The sequence below is a fragment of the Epinephelus moara genome, chromosome 3 (genome assembly GCF_006386435.1).
Source record: "Epinephelus moara isolate mb chromosome 3, YSFRI_EMoa_1.0, whole genome shotgun sequence".
NCBI lineage: Eukaryota > Metazoa > Chordata > Actinopteri > Perciformes > Serranidae > Epinephelus > Epinephelus moara.
This window is the reverse complement of record NC_065508.1, coordinates 33,202,056-33,218,303: the sequence shown is the minus strand read 5'-3', so window position 1 is coordinate 33,218,303 and position 16,248 is coordinate 33,202,056. Positions and strand designations below refer to the sequence as shown.

The 16,248-nt window shown below is 41.8% G+C and overlaps 1 protein-coding gene across 1 annotated transcript in view; it reads left to right on the top strand.

Moving 5' to 3' along the window:
- The window catches only part of LOC126387951 (roundabout homolog 2-like), a 113,655-nt gene that overhangs the window by 72,833 nt on the left and 24,574 nt on the right, over positions 1–16,248 (top strand). The window contains exons 7-13 of the mRNA XM_050040767.1: positions 756–880; positions 2,850–3,021; positions 6,255–6,460; positions 12,890–12,971; positions 13,101–13,266; positions 13,789–13,955; positions 14,091–14,212. Of these exons, the coding sequence (XP_049896724.1) occupies positions 756–880; positions 2,850–3,021; positions 6,255–6,460; positions 12,890–12,971; positions 13,101–13,266; positions 13,789–13,955; positions 14,091–14,212 (1,040 nt within the window). The remainder of the gene's footprint in view (positions 1–755; positions 881–2,849; positions 3,022–6,254; positions 6,461–12,889; positions 12,972–13,100; positions 13,267–13,788; positions 13,956–14,090; positions 14,213–16,248) is intronic.

Sequence of the window (16,248 nt, the reverse complement as noted above, 5' to 3'; positions counted from 1 at the left end):
ATACAAAAAGTGGATGTTGGCAATGCTTACCCTTCCCCCTAACGTTGCCAAGGTGCTATTTCCTTGAGGCCCATGCCATCACCTGCTTTTGGTGACTGAGCTCCACCCTCCTTCCCCCCTTAACTTCATGGATGGAAACCCAACTCCATCTCATTCATTTCTGATTTTCATTCTTTTTTTCTGTCCCTCTGTTCTACTCCTCTGCTCTCCTTCTCTCTGTGTTAATCTCACCCACACCATTGTTGTGTCACCAGCTCGCCCCGTTGGTAAGTAAGAGCTGATCCCATTGTGCATGCGTTGCTCTCTTTCTTTTTTTGATCACACACATGTATGCATGTACTGTTGTGGCATTTCACAAACACATTCATCTAACTAATTTTGGACATGCATATCTACATTGTTACTATCAACCCCTGACTTCCCCTGGCAGTTTGAATTTACCACCTCACTTTCTTTTCAAAATGGGGGTACAGGTACTATATGGTTGATACGCCATAGTTCAGAAACCTAAACTGAGTAGCCAAAATTGAAAATTTAATATCATTCATTCTGATGTTCTTGCAGCCGGATGAATGGCTTGTGTGATTGGCATAGTCAAGGAATAGTTCTTAAAGAAATAGCAACAATGCATGAACCTTTTAGCTTGCAGCTGGACTTTAAGTCCAGGTATACTAGGCCTTTTGTAGTACACACTTTGGAAGTCTGTGCAAATGTGTTGCCATTTTGTTTTTATTTATTTTACCCTTTAACCTCAGAGGCGCCCCAGTTTGTGGTGCGACCCCGTGATCAGATTGTGGCGCAAGGACGAACAGCTACCTTTCCTTGCGAGACCAGGGGCAAGCCTCAGCCCACTGTCTTCTGGCAAAGAGAGGGTAGCCAGGTGAGGACACTGATTTTGACAAAATTTATGTAATGTAATAATAATAATAATAATAATACATTGGATTTATAAAGCGCTTTTGAGGATGTATATAATTATGTAATGTATGTATCTGTGCATTATGGGGAATTTCTCTTAAGGCCCATCTTGCTCTACAAATAAAAGTCTGCAGCAGCGTCATGAGTAGATTATCTAAAATAAAATTTGACTAATAGTATCAAACCAGGGGACAGCACAATGTGGTTCTGTTTCAAAGGCAGATAATGAAGTGCTCATTTATCACCCATCTACACCAGTCTGACCGAACAATTCACTTAGCAAGAAACAATGTCATGTGCAGCATTAGAGTCATTAGACATAATGAAAGCAGGCTAATGTCCTTTCCTGCCCATCAGCTTGTCTGCTTGGGGTGCAGAAACGGACATTGCTGATTCCTCAATTTCATGACCGTGATTACAGGTTATTACAGCAGGATTATAACTCTGGGGGGAAACTGCCATTGAGACCTAGTAGGAAAGAGACATTGACCCACTTTTGTAACTGAATTGTATAATTGTTGGAATGTGTTTGTAAATATAAGACATGCCTTGAACACAGCAGTAATTCCTTTAAAGTCAGCTGTCATGGCCAAAGTTGTAAAATACAATAAAAAAAATACAATAAATTAACTCTTTCCCTATCGAAACAGTTTAAGACAATCAACACTTCATTTGGTTAATTAATTCAGTAGTATAGTTTAAGTCACCATTAGTGACAGGACAAAATAAGAGAGTATCATCTGCATAAAATTAATAATGGAAATGTCCTTTTTTATTATATGACCCAGGGTGGACATATAATTAAAGACAAACATGGGTCTCAAAATTCCAAGAGTCCAAGGCTGACAAGTTAAGTAGAGCCCCGTCAGAAAGATGTGATTTAAGCTACTCAAGAGCCAACCAATTAGTCTTCCTATGTCCCACCCCTTTCCGTTCTGTGCTCCAATAACAATTGAGCAAGTTTGGTGCCCAACAGAAGTTTCTTTTTTTGTTATATTTATGTGCTCAGCTCCTCATCAAAAACAAATTATGAAGACGGTGGACAGATATGGTTGAGGGACTTGTAAAAGCGAGGCTTAGCCTAATACATTGTCACAGCTTCATGGACACATTACATTGTAAATAATCACACCTTAAGTTAGCTAATGTTTGCAAAATGCTAGCTAACTAATGTATAGCTACATTGAAAGGAGTCAGCCTAACACCAGATTATCAACATCAGGTTAGCTTCCTCCTTATTTCTGTGATATGGAAAAGGACAGGTTGGTTGCTGACATGTTTAAGATTATGAATTGTCGCTAGCCCATAAAAGATAAAGGCTAACTTCTTTTCTTTATATTAGCCTATCGCTGTAAGGCTACATGCCACCCACAAGTCATTTTGGTGTTATTTATTTGGATATACACAACATTATTTTAAATATTTACTTCCATCACACACTGTGGTCCTTGCTTTCGGCTTCTTGAAGATGTATAGCCTGAAGCCCAGATATCTAATACATGCTGCAGCACCAAGCTTAAATGGAAACGGCATGTTTCATTTTGTCATGCTTGCCTGACCTAGCAAGAGTAACTAAGGGGGTTGGGACTTGGGTTGGTAAAGTGCATATTAGTTCTACTAAGAGAGTGAAGAATATGTGCAACAATAGTCCCAATAACCTATTAAAGCACTGGAGAAATTAATGTTGGATATAATATCAAGCTTATGAGGGTTTACCAAAATACAGTATCTGCTCAAAACAATTCAATACTGAATTTTTACAGAAATGTCTCATATTCAGATGGAAGATATGCCTGCAACATGAAAGAAAAGACAAAAATCAATATCTTCTATACAGGAGGTTCCAGTGCCGAGATTTTATACCTTCGGGCTACCAAGCAAGTATGCCATCCCATTTTATTAACATTACTTCCCACTTTCGCTCCCTGTAGGATCTTCTGTTTCCCAACCAGCCAACGCAGGGAGATAGCCGCGTTTCTGTGTCTGTGAATGGGGAGTTGACCATTTTATCTGTGCAGCGCTCTGATGCTGGGTATTATATCTGCCAAGCCCTCACTGTTGCAGGCAGCATCATGGCCAAGGCTCAGCTGGAGGTAGCAGACGGTAAGGCTGGACACACACATACTAGAATATGAGAACTATGCTTTTTGTTGTTGGTGTTGTTTTGTTACAGTATGTGATTCACCAGCACCACCATGCACTAATGGTAATTATCTTTAAACATTTTAAAACTACATTCTATTGTTACGCCCTGTTAGGTTAATTACTGTATGCCTCAGAGAAGCACATGCACAGTATTAGTTAATACAAAACATTATTGCATGATTGCATGGCTCAATACACAGGTAATTTCACCAGAATGAAACCATTACTTTTCCTCACATGTATTATCTGGAGGGATTTCTCCAAATAGCTGCTTGTAGCAGAAGCACCACTGCTTTATATATTGATTTCCTAGAATTATGGACAAAGTATACTATTGCAGTGACAGCAGTTTGCACCAACAACTGCTTTCAACAGCCAGTTTCTTCTTCATGCTCTTGTCATGACATTTTTCAGACCTTAGGCTGTGAAACTGTCAGATGTATTTCACTTAGCTTCCTGAAGCCACAGGTTTGTTTAAGCAGTGTTGTCAGGGTAACATACTAACAACATGCATTAGATTTTGATAGCCTTGTCATAGTTTTCTGTGTTTGTATTTGATGCATTTTTATTTTGATGCATACTGGGCTTTAAACACACACATAAGCTTGTAGCATTGCCCAGTAAAACAGTGAATATTGGTACATCAGAGGCTTTTCATCTACCCACAATTATAGTGGCAAAGATGCATCTGTATGTTTTAAAAGCCAGTCACCCACAATCATCCGTTTCATTATCACCTCACTGTGTTAGACTTGAATGGTCTGAAAAGACTGAAACTGTGTAAAATAAAACTGTCTCCAAGATGGATAGACACTTAAACTTTTTTCTTTTCTTTTTTTTGACGAAGCTTTAATGTCAACATTAAGTGCTGAGCTGCTGCCAGCTGGGAGCTGTTTATGCCCTTCTCTCCATTTGTTTCTTAGCTTTTTCTCCCACACATTATTAAATTAACATCTGTTGAAGTGTTTCTGGAGAGGAAATGACTCCTGTTCTGTCACTCAGAGGGGATGGATCAATATCAAAATGTATGGTGCAGAGCAGGAGGGATGGCAGAAATGCAGTTGATTGATGACTGTAAATGAAGAGTTGTTGTGATACCAAGTGAAGTTTTGGAAGCTTGGCATGATGTTTGTGCCATTACTTCAGATTAGGGGGGACCAAGAGGGTCCTGCATTGAACTTTCTGAAAGCCCACATATGGACCAGTGCTTCAGCCTGGGTGTTGCATCAGATATATGACTGACAGGCTTTTTAATTATCCAGTTAGACTTGAGAGAATGGTACGTGCTCCAACTTAAAGATGAAGCTAGTGATTCTTGGGCAGAATTAGAGAGCACAGGGCAGTTCTTCTGACCACTGTAAGAACACGGGTATTGCACTCTAATGCACACACACTACTGTGTGTGCGCATTAGTCTTGCAAGCTGAGAAAGGTTGTTTGTGAGGATTGAAACAGAGGTATTGTATTTAGCCAGTTTTAGCTGAAGGTTATTTGGAACCCAAACATACCGATAGACAGTTACAGTAAGATGCAGCAGATTGTGGTTTGACAATCTTCGGTGGATTTGAAACTGGGTCACCATTAGAATCCATCGTAACTGCTGGGACTCCAAGCTGAAGCAAGATAGACTCTTTTCAAAGCCATATTTCAAGCCTGCAGGGGGTTTGATACTAGATAGATTTTGTGTGTACTATCGCTTCAACAGACTTTCTACGGACACTGAGGAGGCCTGGAGGCTTAAGTGGATACCGGCGTGATGCTGGATTAAAGTGTACAATCCAGAACCTCAAGAGTTACCTTTTAACTCAAGTCTGGTAGTGGTATTTGCAGAGATAGATGCTTAGATTAGATACGCTGATTGAATCAATGTTTCAGTAATCAACATACGCTCAGTAGCAGGCATACAACTAGTATTTAGGTCTCCCAACATCGCTTTATGTGCAAACCTACTGTAAAATAATTCAGTTTATTTTGCAGCCTCAGCAGCCAGTGGCAGTGATATGTGATTAACAGTCTCGAAAAGCAACATTTTATTATTACCCTTGTCACTAAAGCTGTATTGCATTCCTTGCAGGACTACAGCTAAATTAGGAACAGCAATATGATGTTGTCGTTGACTCTCTAATTGCCTGGGGTAATGCTAGCTTGCTATACAGTGGATGTAGTGCTTTCCTGAAAATGCAGTACTGTATGTCTTTAGCCAATATAAAGACATTATATGTACAACTGAGGTTCCCCAAAAAAGACTGATTACTGAAGCTTTTATTTCATGTTCATAACAGTTTCACATACAATAGTGAAATCCTCGTAAAGGCATGTCAGCAACATAGTGTAGATGACATTTATATTGCAGCATAAATGCAAACCGTTCAGCCTCTGTAATCACTGGCATATATCACACATGGTTCTGCTTTCTTTACCTGCACCCTAGTTGTACTCGATTTCTCCGCTATTCTGCTTGAGTTGCCGTGTTCCTCATTGTGCTGAAGGAGGTACGATGGAAGATAAGGCAGGGGAAACCTGCTGTAAACACTTGTACAAATGGAGACAGACCTGATAACAGTGGAGAGCAGCAGTGAGGAAATTGAAAGCGGGGGCTAGTTACATGGCCTAGAGAGCTTCAACACTCCAGAAATTACTGTTGCGGAGTGCAGAGGCTGTTTTCTGGGTGATATAACATGCTTTAAAAAGCTTTAAAAGAGATGTATTGTTGTTCTGCTTGGCATGCTAATTCAGAATTTAGTTTTGTGTGTGTGTGTGTGTGTGTGTGTGTGTGNGAGAAAGGACGGGCATGAATGTGTTGAGAGGTGTTACAAAGAAGGTATGGTAATTAGCACCACGGGTGAAGCATCGTTAATCCTCACCTAGTAATTAAAGCTCAAAGGTGTGATGCAGTGCCATGAGCACACTGCCTGACTGTGGAGAAAGCTCACAAAACAGTCACTTTCTCTCACAACAAATCCATCAGATTGAACCCTAACATCTTGGGCCTGCAGTCACTAATGCAATTACTGCAATCACAAATTAACACCTTGTGATAAGGTCATGTGTTTTTTCTTTCACCGTAAATCAGGCAAAATCTAACCAGTTAAAGAGAGAGTCATTGCTACGTGCCAAGATGACGACATCAAAATTACAGTGCTAAAAACGTATGTTCAAAAATAACACCTATTCCTTGATTCTTATCTCTAGCCCTGAAGGACCGCCCTCCACCCATTATCCGGCAGGGCCCTTCCAACCAAACGCAGGCACTGGGAGGTGTGTCCCTACTTAGGTGTCAGGCATCAGGGGACCCAGAGCCTACAGTCACCTGGCGAAAGAATGGGGCCAGTCTGCTTGGAAAGGACCCGCGATTTTCCCTGCTGGAGCATGGCAGCCTTCAAATCCAGAATACCAAGGTGGGTTAAAGTTGATTAGAGAGAGATGCACATGTGAGTTAGAATGTAGAATTGTACATGTAGCATTAGATGGCACAATGACCTACTGGTTATGTACTGTATAGAATTAAAGGATTTTTTTTTCTTTTGCAACTTGGATCTTACTTTTATAAATTTGGCCATCAACTCTACATTGTGCTCACTAAAGTAACTGCACACAGCCTAACAGTGGTGGTCGATGGTAGCCTAAGTGTCAGACTGAAGCTCCCAGAACCTTCAGTCTGACATCGCCTCCATTAAAGGCAATTTACAAGGGGGAGGGAATTTGATTTTTCCCTAACCAATCAGTAGAGATCAACGACTCACCCAGAATCTGACGTCATTAGTATCCATGCCTCGGGGGTGCCGAAAACAAGCGAGCATTGCCCGTTTAAAATGTCTCCGTCGTCGTGCATCGCCGTTAAATCCAGTTTAGCAGCTTCCTTAATTTGGTCCTCCATTAACGCGAGTAGTGGCGAAATACCTCGATAGCATCGTTAATGTGGTCTGTAGGATCTGTAGCGGTCGCCATTAGCGTGGCGCTGATTGGCTAATCGCTAGACCCGCCCCCACCCCCGGCGTTCATTGGTCCATCCATCGTTTGGACGAGATAAATCGCAAATTCATTGCAGTATGCCAGACCAGAGATGCAAGCCTACTCAGTTGAGTGGGCAGGGTCTATGATCTGGAACCAGGCTAGGTCGATGGGAAAATCCTTTTTGGGTCGCAAGGGATTTTTTTCAGTGCAATACTGCAAGTGGGCACTAGAAAAGATTAGAAGCAAGGCTGAACTGCCTTCTGTGGGGCCTTGGCCAATATTGGTGCACTTCCCTAAAATCTGAGATTCAAACGTCCCCGGACAAGCTTAGATTAGGTACGCCAAAAATACGAAAGCTAATCACTTATTAATACAAAAAAGCACATATGGACAAGGGAACAGACTTAGATGTTTAACATTTACATAAGACATAAGCGCAGAAGGGACTTATCAGTACAGAGAGCAAGAGTTAGCGTTAGTTTTGACAGCAAACATGGGGTAGGTGTACATTGGACTCTAGAGCTTCCTTCAACTATCTACCAAAAACCCATCATAGCAGATAATATTGTGTGTTTTGACAACCACTAATGCTCAGTCAGTCTCTGCCAGTTGCAATCTAACAAACATCATAAACGAATAAAAGATGTTTACTACTAGGGTTGCAGCAGTATACGGCTTTCAAGGTATACCATGATATGAAAATTGATGGTTACCCCACAGCATACATTTTCTTATCTAGGATATTGGCCAAACAATGCAACTGGATGGAGAAGCTCACCTTTATTTCACTTATTTTCAAAAGAGAGACTTTTACACATACTTCCATTTTAAAAGAAAAAAAATTGTTCCCAGTTTCAGTTGTAGTAATAAAACATTAGTTCAACCAAAAATAACCCTGCTGTTTTCAGTCTCTTAAGCATCAGTCTGACTGATAATAATAATTCTGTTATATGAGATACCATGCAACCACTATATTTTCTGAGACGGTTGTGTTACTGTGAAAATCTCATACCATTGCAGCCTTTTTTACTACAATAAGCACGACCAGCTTCTGCTAGGCCTGTGTCTGCTGGTTGCTGTTTTTGGTGCACAACACACTCCTCATCTGAGTGTGGGTCTGACAGAGGCTCAAACATGTATGGCTGAATCTCTCTGATGTTTCCTCTAGCGCTAACACTAGTCATGGGTCAAGCGGTCATCAATCTAGCCCTTGTAGCACCATGAGAAAGTGGCAGAGGCCAGATTCAGAATTACTTAATGATGGAGAAAGAGATCTGCTACCAGTCCCTTTTCAGATATTTTTTAAAAACTATTATGTTGGAAAGCCGTGTTGAACAAAATATTAATAAATTAATTTGTGTTTTTACGTACATTAAATCATGTCTGGAGGGGGAGTTAAAGCTTTTACCAAATTTCTCTTCCTATTTTCTGTACCTGAAATGGAACTCGTAGCAATCAAGTTTTACTGGCGATGGTTCTATCAGGACCTGAGGATTAATTAATAAAAACAAAGGATTGTTAATTAGTCTTTGAGAGAATGTTTTACCCCAAAATGAAAATAGTCATTTTCTGCAGCACCAAATCAGTTGAATCTCCTTATGATGGGTGCCTGCAAAAAATCACACTATGCACACATTTCGCATTCGACTTACATGTAGCCTATACAGTGCAATGTGGTGTTTCTCTTCAGTGGGAAAGGATCCTATTTGTCTGTGTTTCATTATTTTTGATTGAATCTACATGTATCACACATTCATTCATCCACATGAAACGCAAAACCTTAAAACCCACATGTCTAGTAATGTTTTTGTGTTTGTACTTCTTCATTGCATGTGAAAGAGGAAAGAGAAATTCTCTCATCTGCCAGCTGATGTCAGCTGAATGTAATTCAAATGGACAAATGCAGTCGGGTTGCTTTTAAAAGATGAATGGCGAGTATTGATTTTTATGAGTTGTTAAACGCTGCTATTTAGTCTGAATCTCTGAGGCAGCAGTTAGAATCAAGGTTTCAAGGACGGGGACAAGTGAGAGGAGTCTAAAAGGGGTAATATAATGGAGGAAGTGCAATATACAGTGTCCTGTCACAGTGTCAAAGTGCTTTTCCTGTGTCACTCTCTTCTACTCTCTCTTGAGAGATAGCATAGTTGTGAGCGGCTCCAAAGGCATTGCCAATATAAAATAGATTGTCATATCTCTTATTCCCTGTGTCAGCACTGATGATGATAATGTTGATGGCTCTGGAAAGAGGGGGTGACTATTATTGGAGCAAATCAATTAAGAAAATGAATGTAAGCTCTTACTGGGATCTTTTTTTTCATTGGCTGGTGTTAAAGTTTCCTCATCCACTCTCCGGCTTTTCTCCAGCCAAATGCAGGCCAGTGGAGGTTAATGCATTTTTACTGTACTACTAGCTGCGAACCTCCTTCTAAAGCCCAGAGTGACGTAAGAGCTTGTAGAAACCATCTGGGATCAGAGTTACAAAGACTACTAGATTCAGTCGAACACAGCATCAGAGCACAGCCTGAAAACTGTATTATCTGTATTACAGAGAAAATCTTTATGGGTCAGTTTCATACAGACAGCTTCACCTAACTCTTTGGTTTTTAGCGTTGAAGTTGGTTTCCTTTAAAACTATGAAACCAGCCTGTTAAAGTTGTCATGCTGCAGATTAAATGGGAGCTTGTTTGAGCCTTAAAGAAGTCTTTAACTGCTGGAAAGATGGTCTTTTCACTTTCATAAAACCCAAGCTGTCTATGCAGTAGAAAGTCACAAATACTTTTGAAGCTGGTGCTACATGACCAGATAAAACAGATGAAAAGGACTGTGCCATTTACTTTCTCTCAAAAGGTGAAAAAAACCTACAAGTACCAGAATGCACTGGACCAATAAATGCTCCAGCTGGTGGGTGACATAATGCAAGCATGGCTATTTTCACCATGTAGGTATAGCTGTGGCTCGAGTAGGCCCCCATGAAGTGTACCAGGCTTCAGAGACAATATTCGAAGCGACCAAATAGTGAAATCACAACTCTGGAGTCTGTCACGTGATGCCCTCTGCCCAAAAAGACTTTTTCCCATAGACTTATATTGGGAAAGAGTCATCTGTAAATTAGTGGATACATTTTTTCGGCCCCCTGATCAGCCCCCTTCACTCCTTGGTCCGGATGCAGAAGCCCTGAAGAAAATGCTAAGTTAGCACATAGCTAGCTATGAACTGTTAGCTTAAAAGAAAGACAGCTAGGGTAAGAGTAAGGGTTTCATTTAGTCACCTATAAGGTGGATCACGTTTTTACTTATGATTAATAAATTAAATGAATACAGTGGATAATGGCTACATTTGGCCTCAATGTCATGTTGAAGCAGGGTTTGATTAACCATTGTGTAGGTCATAGACCGCGGAACCGGGGGGGCCAGGGGGGCCATGGCCTGGATAACTTTTGTACTCTGACATAGAGGGCTGCATTGGGATTGGGTCCCGCAGGTCCCCATTAAACAGTAGAAGAAGAAGAAAAAGAAGAAGAAGATGTAGCCTAGCGACAGGATGTCAACACAGAAACTTGGTGCACATGAGCGTTCCCACTCCATATTTATTCATAAATGGACGAATATGCCCTGAACCAGCTTTCATACCAATTTGCCGCTTGCTCCGCCTGTCTGTCTGTGAGTCTGTCTGTCTGTCTGTCTGTGAGTCTGTCTGTCTGTCTGTCAGCTCCATCTGTCATGAGGCAAACATGAAAGAAGACGTGCAGTTTATTGTGTTTCACCGGCGACGAGCTGTCATTACGCGCGACTTTTACGCACGTCTGCACACTCTTTATAACTCACTGTGTGAACCTATGTTGCATAATAAATATTTGCCCCCTCGTAATTTTTAACTGCCCCCTCAGTAACCTCATCCTGGCACCGGGCTTGCCTTAACCTCAATCACTGCGTGATTATATAAAGGTAGAAAAATAGCCTAAATAAATACAGAGGAGGAGAATAGAATATAAAACAGCCTTTATTTCATTAAAAACTAAATGAAAACAACGAAATAGGAGCGCTATTCCTGACCAGTGCGTCAAAAGACATGCAGGCCAGGGAAACGAAACAAACAACCCCATGAATCTCTTTATTAATAGCCTATAAAATGACGTGTTTTCTCCTGCGGGACGGGAGAAGACACAAAATCAATGCATCTCTATTATTGTGCGGGCATAAATTCTCAGAGTTTTGCGGGAGCGGGCGGGAGTGGACATACACATTGCGGTTGCGGGCGGTAATGGTCAGAAATTCAGCGTTCTGGTTACTTTTCAGTAACTGCGCAGCTGCGCTTGTTTTGTTGTTGGGTGTGTGTGTGTGTGTGTGTGTGTGTGTGTGTGTGCGGCTCTGCACATCAGTCTGATATGAGTGCTGACTTGTGATGATAATGAATATGATGTTGATTTAGATTCAAGGCAGCAAGATGAGTTTTGGTTGTGGTTGTGGACTGGATGTACTTTGTTGTTTGCTATAGTTTCATCTGTGCGTTTATGTGTAAATAGGCTTGGCCTGTTGTGTGTGAATGTTAGAGTGGGATCAGAGGGGTTAATCTGAGCAAGCCTGCGTTCGTGTTCATGCGTGTACTGTAGATGTGACTGTGTGGCGTTGGAATAAAAAAAGTGCTCCGCAATGTTATTTAATACATCAGTAATATATTGTTTCAATGCATATGCCCCCCCACCCCCTCCGCGTGACTTGAAATTATGGCCCCCCCCCTTGTTCAGATGCGTTCCGCGGTCCATGGTGTAGGTGCTTTTGTCTTGTAATGGTGGTGGGCACATTTTTATGGGTGTGTCATGTAGCCTTCAAATGGAATGTGGCTGTAACTATACATGCCTTCGCTAGCCAGGAAATCCAGACTCAAATCTATAAAGATTTTGAGTCTGGCCCTCACTGATACACCCTTCCTACCCAAGGGGCAGCACTAACTGAGGCATATTAAATGCCACCGCACACAATTGGATAGCATGATAGCCAATCAGAGCAAAACATAAGGTGATGTATTCATTGCAGTAAGCCCCATTGGTTTGCCGAATAGTGGGGCTAACTGATATATTATGATTTTGCCATATCCTGTCAGCAAAACGGTAAAAACGTCCTTCCTGGAAGTGAAGGCTTCTAGGGCAGTCTTCTCTTCCTCTCTCAAGGAAAAGATAAGTGTAGTTGGCTTAGCGTTTCTTCCAAAGCTAAATTGAATGGATGCGGTCCTTTGGCAGCTGCCATCTTGGCTGTTTACTTTTCAACTCCTACAGCGCAGCGCTTTCCTCATCATGTTACACCCGCCCAGAGCCCGCCTCTGTCAGATAGACTGATCTGATTGGTCCGATGGCGATTCAACGAGCTCTGCTCGTCGGGGCCAGATCCCCATGCAGAGAAAATTTGAATTTGCTAGGGGCGGGGCATCTGGATTTCCAGGTTATGCCTTTGCTTTACACAGGAAACAGTATGGCAGCCGACTGGTGACATATGTCTCGAATTATGTTTGGTCTGATTTTGAGAGAAGGACGGAGCAGGGTGGCTCACTCGCTTAATCCGCTTGTATAACGTTCCTCCGTAGTGGGGGGCACAGGAAAATGGGGTTATACACTCTGTAGTTTGAGCAACAGCCCAAAAACCCAGTGAAAATCTGCTTGAAATATGTCATCTGGAGGATTCGAGCTTCGAGATGAGGAGGGAGATTTTTTTCAAAAAAAAGCAAAAAAGAAAGGAGCAGGGGGATATGGGTGCTGGTAAGATAAACAGAGTTTTACCATAGTTCATTTACATATACAACCCACATTGTTACAGTACAAAGCTGGTTGAACAATGGTAAAGTATCCCTTTAATGAAATTCCAATGATCTGTCCTCCTCAGATGTCTGATGTGGGGTTGTACACCTGTGTTGCCACCAGCTCCAGTGGAGAAACGTCATGGAGTGCCTACTTGGATGTTAGAGGTCTGCCTCAGTAGAAATAATTAATATGAAACATTAATATAATTTCATGCATATTAAGCACAACATTGTTTGAAATTTTTCGTGTTTGCAGGTATTCATTTTGTCTCTCTACGTTTCCTCCTTTGTCAGACTCCACTGACCTCGTAGACTTCATGTCTCACAACGCCACAGCTCTCCCAGGGCCCCCCTCCAAGCCAGAGGTCACTGATGTTACCAAGAGCAGTATCTCGTTGTCATGGGAACCAGGGCCAGAGGCAGGCTCTCCAGTGTCCTCCTATGTCATCGAGGCTTTTGGGTATGTCTGTGACCTATGGCTTCCAGCTACATTTAGTGACCCCAAACTTTCATGGCAGTTGTGGGTGATTCTGTGGGCATTGAATCAACCCAGGGCGGTTTCATGCTGAATATTCTGGATGGCCCATCTCTTATAGTTATACATTTCATTTTACAAGAGTGAAAACCATTTTAGTATTTAAATTTGAATGCTAATTATTTGGCAAGTAAAAGCCCACTTCATGCAGGAAATGACTGGCATGTGAGAATTAGCTTTTTTCCTTTTCTCACCAAATAGTTGACTAAAAGAAAGGACTACAAAGGCGTAGAGTGACTGTTACCCTGATTAGTCTTTTTGACGATGACAGGAAGTATTTCTAAAGATTTCATAAGTGTGTATGGCATGTCATTGCTGCGTGATTTTGCTTCCAGTCTTTTACAGCTCAGTCTACCAGTGTTGCCCCAAATAAACTGTCTAAATTACCTCTATAGAAATGAAAAGATTCTTCCTAATTAATTCAATTTAATCATCCTCTCTCTACAGTCAGTCGGTGAGTAACAGCTGGCAGACAGTGGCAGACCATGTGAAGTCCACAGAGTTCACAGTCAAGGACCTACGACCCAATACTGTCTACCTGTTCATCATCAGGGCAGTCAATGCTCAAGGGCTTGGGGACCCCAGCCCTATGTCTGAGCCTGTCAGGACCCAAGGTACAGAAATAAGAATGTATTATAATGATTTTTTTGTGATAGGCATCAATATTCCACGCCACATGTCTGCATTTCTCTCTCTCTCTCTCCCTCTCTCTCTCTCTCTCTCTCTCTCTCTCTCTCTCTCTCTCCCAGACATTAGTCCCACAGCACAGGGAGTAGACCATCGTCGCGTGCAGAAGGAGCTGGGGGATGTGGTGGTCAGCATGCATAACCCTGTGGTCCTCAGCTCGACTTCAGTGCAGGTCACATGGACTGTGAGTGCTTATATAACATTTTATAATGTATGGTGATTTATAGTAGTTTTACCATCAGAGCAGAAAAGCAGATCTTTCCTAAGCTTGTTTGGGAACTTTATACTTGGCATGTCACTATGTTTTGGATTAGCTGGCGCACAGACAGAGTAAACATTGACGGATGGCTACACATTCATAGTCTGAGCAGCTGGTGCTCCATCAATTTCGAATGGTTTGAGGTGATGCAGGAATCAAGACTAATGTTTCTATTCAGGACAAATACATCACCATTAAGTGCTACATGTGTCACTTCTGGAGGCAGTTTGCAGTCAGTCCTTTATCTGGGAAATGTCCTGTCTGTTGGCAAGGTGTCCCCACTGCCTGCTGCTGTAGGTTAATGACACACCTAGGATGGGCATACTCTAGTCTGCTATTTCATGCTCGTCTGTACGACAACCATATACTGTAATGCCGCTTGCAGCCTGACACAGTGACAGGATAAACCTACGTTTGTGGACGATCTGAATGGCTACATGGACGTTATTTCACCAGGCTCCATTTGTGTGAAAAACACTCATTCATTACCCAATGTCAAGCAAAAGTGCCTGTATTAAAGTGGTTTGTGTGCACTATTGGATTTTGTCTGAAGTCTTTGTTGCCCTGTTCATGTCCCGTGGGAACAGCTGCACGTATGTCTATTTCCAGTTTGGAGTTTCATATCTCAGTAAAGTTTAATTGGACAATCTGTTACTTTGCTAAATGTCAGGTGTCAAAACAGAGTTGCTCAACAAAGTGTCCCTCACTTAGTTGTAACAGGAGTCTAGTATGTTCCCAGGGTTCTATGTTGCCAAAGCTTTATGTTCCCAAGGTCCTATATTCCCAGGGTCCTATGTTTCCAAGGTTCTATGTTACCAAGGCCCTATATTCCCAAGGTCCTATGTTACCAGGGTCCTGTGTTCCCACTGTGCTTTGCTACCAGGATCCCATGTTCCGAAGGTCTTATGTTTCCCAGGTCCTAGGATTCCAGGGTTCTGTCTTTCCACTGTCATATTTTCCTAAATTTCTATAATCCCAAGGTTCTATATTCCCAGGGCTGTATATTTCCATGGTCCTATGTTGCTAAGTTCCTATATTTCCAAGTCCTATGTTCCCAGGGTCCTGTGTACCCAAGGCTCTATGTTCCAAGGGTTCTATGTCTCCAAGAACCTATGTTCCTAAGGTCATACATTCCCAAGGTCCTATGTTCCCAAGATCCTGTGTTCCCAAGGCCCTGTGTTCCCAGGGTTCTGTGTTCCGAGGTTTCTGTGTTTCCAAGGTCTTATGTTCCTAAGTTCCTATATTCCCACGGTTCTATGTTCCCAAGGACCTATGTTCCCAGGGTTCTATGTTCCCAAGGCCCTTTGTTCACATTATGTTCCTAAGTTCCTATATTTCCAAGGTCCTATGTTCCTGAGGGCCTGTGTTCCCAAGGTCCAGTGCAGTTCAGATTCATTATTATTGTCCCCTTTATCAGTTCTGGGACTATCTTCGAAGACAATAGGAAAGTGGACACAGACGAGGGTAATTTGTTTTGATCCATGGCCTCAACCATGTAAATTCAAATTCTGTGTTCAAGAAACATAGGAAAACAAAAACATGAGTGGCTCTACGTTGTGTGTTTATAGGGCTTTCAGAGTCAAAAATCATTTTGTTAATAAAGTTGGAGTGAGGACACAAAGAGAGAGAGGAGTGTAGGGGAAGGAAAGAGATTCAGCCTATTTTGACTGGTGTGATGATAAACAGCTGCTTTATATCACTTGTAAAAGCCTTCTCTTGCTTCTGTGCTTGTTAACAAGCCATTACTATGACTTGTATGTGTTACATATTTTACTCTTCCCCTGAAATGCACCAGCAAAGAAGAAAAAAAATCTGGCTATTTTGATCCAGTGTTTTGAGTCCAAATTGTGCTGAAGGTCTGACTCGGGGGTGCTGTTCAGCTTTGGCAAATACACTACAACTCTCTTCATGCGGTTTCTTGCCTCTCTGCTGCTAATTAAACTGTATGATTAACTAAGCGT